Source organism: Tupaia chinensis, unplaced genomic scaffold, assembly GCF_000334495.1.
Source record: "Tupaia chinensis unplaced genomic scaffold, TupChi_1.0 Scaffold149501_1, whole genome shotgun sequence".
In the NCBI taxonomy this organism is placed as follows: Eukaryota; Metazoa; Chordata; class Mammalia; order Scandentia; family Tupaiidae; genus Tupaia; species Tupaia belangeri.
Window position 1 is genome coordinate 1,899,030 of NW_006209345.1, and position 5,238 is coordinate 1,904,267.

General features: G+C 51.0%; 1 protein-coding gene across 1 annotated transcript in view; it reads right to left on the minus strand.

Annotated features, from left to right (window-relative positions):
* Nucleotides 1–2,166: 2,166 nt before the first annotated feature.
* The window catches only part of GAL (galanin and GMAP prepropeptide), a 7,772-nt gene continuing 4,700 nt past the window's right edge, over nt 2,167–5,238 (minus strand). The window contains exons 3-5 of the mRNA XM_006171250.2: nt 4,857–4,943; nt 4,389–4,466; nt 2,167–2,421 (exon numbers count right to left, since the gene is read on the minus strand). Of these exons, the coding sequence (XP_006171312.1) occupies nt 2,351–2,421; nt 4,389–4,466; nt 4,857–4,943 (236 nt within the window). The 3' untranslated portion in view covers nt 2,167–2,350. The remainder of the gene's footprint in view (nt 2,422–4,388; nt 4,467–4,856; nt 4,944–5,238) is intronic.

Consider the following 5,238-nt stretch of genomic DNA (forward strand, 5'->3'; position numbering starts at 1 on the left):
CCTTAACCACTGAGCTATGGGGCTAACCCAGCTTCTTTTCTATAGCTTTTCTTTCTTGGATGAGACTTCCTTTTCGTTTGTTCATTTATTCGTTTGTGTTTGAGGGACCAGCAGATGACGTAATGGCTATGTTGCTGGGCTCCCATGTGGTCGACCATGGTTCGAGTCCCAGACTCAGTGGCTTAAACTCACACCGAGTGCGTGTGCATGCGTGCCCAAGATCCCGAGAGGAGAATGAAGGATAAGGGATTGGAGTGTGACCATCCCCCCTGGGGGGGGTGATTTCTCGCTGTCTCTCTGTCTCCCTGTCTTTCCGGTGAGTGCACGTGCCCTATAGAAAAACATCTCCAAAAAAAAAAAAGGAAAGTGTTTGAAATCATTAATTAGAGCATTTTTTATTACGGTTGGTTTAAAATCTTTATCAGATAACTAACACCCATCATATTGGCACCTGTATTAATCAGAGTTCTTTAGGGAGAAAGAACCAGTAGGAAATGTACAGATATATACAAGGAGATTAGAGTAGTAGGCTTATGTGATCATGGCAGCTGAAGAGCCTCACAACAGGCCGTCTGCAAGCTGGTAATCCTGGCATACTGGTAGCATGGATCAGTCCAGGTCCAGAAGCCTCAGAAACAGAGAAGCCGATTATATAACTCACAGTCCAAGGCTGAAAGTCTGAGAAACCAGGAGGCTGCTGATGTAAATCTTGGAGTGTGAAGGTAGATGAACTTTGAGGGCTGATGTCTGAGGCAGCAGAAGGTTAACTTGCTCTGTCTCACAAGACTTCTGTACTTATTCTCTCCTGGCCCCTTGCTGATTGGACTGTGCCCACAGTGAGGGTGAATCTTCCACTTCTAACTGACTTGGACTTACACATGACTGTCTCCTGGAAACACCCCATGGACGTGCCCAGAGTAATGCTTCATCAGGTTTAGGGCAGGTCAGAACAGAGACACTGTCCACAGCTGCTGGGTGAGAGGGACAAGGATAGAGGGGCCAGACAGGACAAGCTGTGGGCTGTGGTCTCCGTCCAGAGCAGCAGCATCACCAGGAACTTGGGCACACTGCTCTGGCCAGCCAGGGGAGGGCCTGGCACCTGTGTCCTCACAAGGCCTCAGAGAGGCTGATGCCTGCACAAGTCAGGACTGAAGGAGAAACGTGAGAGAGAGAAGATGGGGACGGGGAGGGGACAGGAACTGAAAGGTGGATCCAGGTGTCCAGACCACCGGTGGGTAATGTACCTGTACCTGAGCTGCAAGAGGACACTAGAGGCCACAAGAGTGGAGGGTGGGCGTGGGGGAGAGCCTGGGATGGAGCCGAGCCTGGGGAATGGATGAGTGGAAGGCAGGAGGAAGGCATGCTTGGCCGCAGCAGGCATCACCAAGCAGGGAAAGGGAAGCAAGGGCTGTGGGCCTCAAAGACTCAAAGCAGGTCGTAGGCAGCCGCTCACTCTCACACTTGGCCGCACCCTGCAGAGCCGTGCCGGACGCAGACGCAGTGGTCAGCGGGCCACCTGTGCTCTTTACATGCCCCCGCCCCCACCCCACAGGATGCTGAAGTGCAGCCAGGACTAGAGCCGCGCTGGGGCCCGAGTTCCGCTGCCCGTTTGAGACACCATGGACACAGCCTCCGTTTCCACCTCACCATCTTGGATGAATATGAAAGGCTGCGTGCCATCTGTCGGCTTAACAGAGGATGTCTGGTCGTCGTCACCTGCTTTCTTTTGGGCCCCTCTGGTATGGTCTCTTTATTTCTGCCCAGAAGATCTCTGTCTCCGGCACCTTAGCAGAGCTGTTCTCGCACGCTGCTCTCTCACTGCATTAGCTTAGCACGCGCCTAATGCTCAGACCGTATCCTTCCTTTCTACCCGGCCACGTGAATTTTAGTCCTGCATCTGCCCCTACCTCGCTGCTGCCCCTGCCTCCCGCTGGCGATTTCTTTCCTCATGGCTTGTCATCACAAGTATCAGCTCTAGGAGGGCAGGGGTTCTTGTCTGTTTCAGTAACAAACTTTGTCAAACGTAATTATGAGGAGGTGTCTCAGAGACACTCTTGATGGCAGAAGTTGGGTTTAAAATTTCTTTTTAATACATATGGTTATTATCAAGCATTATTTTTTAAAACGCGTGTGGAAGAATAAGATCCTCACAAGTAGTTGCTCTTTTTTTTTATTTACCACCAAAATGAAATAATGATGCCCCCCCTCCCAAAAAATCTTAAATTATAACAGCATCAGAGCAGAGAGAACAGGACTAAGTGGTTTGCTCTGCATAAGCTGGCGTGAGATTAGCCAAGGTCTTAAAGTCTGACTTTCAACGACACACGGACAAACGCTGGGGAGCTTCCTCTCAGGACTGCTCCATGTCTTCTGCAGACACTGTGGAGGGGCGATCAGGCAGGCTGTCCAGGGCCCCGGCCTCTGCAAAGGGAGGAAAGACTGAAGTAGCAAGACACGGCCGAGAGTTACCATCACGGTGCACACCCAGGAGGCTGTGCGGGGTCCTCTCCCTCACCGCTGTCATGGGACTGGATTCAGAATTAGGCGCATTCTGTACTTCTCACCTTCTAATGATTTAACTTCCACGCTGAGCACGCATTCAACACTGCCAGACTTTGAAAGTAATGCATTAAAGAAGTATAATTTCTTCTTGAATAATGAAAATTGGTATCACTTGGGACTAGCAGATGGCATAATGGTTATGTTGCTGGACTCCCACATAGTCGACTGCGGTTCGAGCCCTGGACATGGTAGCTTCAAACTCCCACCAGGCGCATGTGCGTGCGTGCCCAAAACCCCAAGAGGAGAATGGAGGAGAAGGGATTGCGGTGTGGCCATCCCCTGTAAGGGGTGATTTCTCACTTTCTGTCTCTGTCTCTCTCTGTCTCTTTGGTGAGTGCGTGTACTCCATAGCAAAAATCCCTCTCTAAAAAAAATATGAAAATTCCTATCACTTAATGAAAGAATTTCTACGTTACAAAATTTAAAAGAAAACAAACTGAAAAACAAACCTCGATGATCTGATCTGCCCCTTATAGCTTTTCTCAGGCAGTTTTTCTCAAAGGGTCCACTGGGATCCACCGATGGGAATTTGGTTACCCAGTTTTGAGATTTCTAGTAAACAACAGCATTTCCCAGTCTCCCACAGACGCCCCACCCCCCGGTGCTCCTCAGGAATAAGCAACAGGCCTTAAATTCACCCCCACCCTGTAACTTCTCTTCCTGTCCACACACCGTCAACCAAACCAGTTGTACCCAAGAGTTTGACACTGCAAATGAAAGCAGCCAGATATAAGGGACCCAAGAATGAGTCTTGATTTTCCAACCTCGGCAACAGAACTGTGCTGTGTAACACGAACGATGCAATTTCCCTATTGCAGAGATAAAGCGGTCCATCTGCAGCCCGGCCTGCCCGCTCCTGGCTCCCATGCTGGCCTTCTTGTGGCTGGCTCTCAGGGCACTCATGTTTCTTTTCCTCTTTCCCGGCTCTTTCTGCCACTGGAATTTTGACCTCTGTGATTATCTGTGAAGGCCAGACTGTCATCACTGAATGGATGATAAGCATACTGCACAGAAGAGCCAGGCACTGTTCATAGCAGTCACAGAAGATACTACTGCCAGGGTCAGGAGCCTTTCCAGTTAGATTTCAGGCAGCCCACCCAGCAGGAAAGCTGCACACAGAGAAATCACAATCTGAAATACAGGCTCCTATTCACTGACGGTTATTACAAAATATGGTTTAAGACAGCTTGGGAAGAACCTGCCTTTGTTGTGTACCAGTACCCTAAAAGATGCTTCAGTGGGATCAGCACGTAGTTTGCGGTTAAGGTGCTAGACTCCCACATGGCAGACCACAGTTTGAATCCTACACTTGGCAGCTTAAAGATCATGCCAGGTGTGTGTGTGTGTGTGCTCAAAATCCCAGAAGGAAAATGGAGAAGGGATTGCAGCGAGGTCATTCCTCTCCTCCCCAGGGGGGACTGTTTCTCACTTTCTGTCTCACTGTCTTTCTCTGTCACTCTCTTTGCCTCCAGCGAGCACATATACCCTATGGCAAAAACAACAAAAAGGTACAGCAGCTATGACCATGTCAGTAAACACAGGTCCAGTGGCGTAAACTGTGTCCTAAGGTCCCCCTCCTCCTGGTCACAGTGTGGGTCTGAGGGTCCCTCAGGGACAATGTCCTGACCTTGCCACAGTCCCAGCCCTCTGAGGCTAGTTGGGATATTATAAGCGCAGTAATACTAACCTCTGTTCATGTGGGACTTAGAATTTAGGTGGATGATCAGCTACTTCCAGTGGAATTCTATGAAATCCTTTCTTGATAGGCTTTTTATGTGTCCAGTGTTCTGAGAGATGGAATTTCAAATTGGTAATATGTCACATACCTTTGAGATGCAAGAAAGTCAGAAACTCAATGATTGTGCGCACGATATTGTTCTCAGGCAGTGATCTGTCGAAGCTTCCTAGAAGACAGAAAAGATGGCATTTACAGCCCGCCATGTGGGATCCTGGCACGGAGGAGCAGGCAGTGCCAGGTCACAGAAATGGCCCTTCCCCAGGCTGCCGCCGTGTAGCAGGAGGCATCCGGCGCAAGGCCTAGTGCTAGATGCCATCAGCCGCCTAGTCTGGGCCTCCCCCGTTGTCTCTGCAGCTGCCCGTGGCGTTGCTCTCAGGAGTGCTGCTTCTGGCTCTGGCTGCTGACAGGCATGGCGATGTCAGCTCGTGCCAGGCTAGGCTCAGGCAGCAGCTGCAGGTAGGCAAGCAGCAGCTGCCTAATACCCCCTACTGCCCGCTGTACGCCCCTGGAGACATGGGGATGAGGCAATGGGAGTCCGGGATGGATGTCCTCTCACCTGGCTTCATTTCATCTGCAGGCTGGAGCTCCCGCTTGCCGGTGAGGCCATGCTTGTCGTTAAATGACCTGTGGTTGTCAATGGCATCTGCATGCAGTTGGGAGGAAGTCACTGGAATGGTACTGCCATTTTTACCCTTCCCACTCCCAAAGAAAGACACGCACCGGGCTGCGGTGACTTACAGCTAAAACGCGCACACACAAGGCTAAAGATAGAGCAGAGGTATGGGAACCACAGCGAGCAGAGGGCGTTCTCTGTGGAGCCTGGGGTAGGAGCATGACTGGACTGCATGTGCCAGGCCCGAGGGCAAACGGGAGGGCGTTCTCCGTGGAGCCTGGGGTAGGAGCATGGCTGGACTGCATGTGCCAGGCCCGAGGGCAAA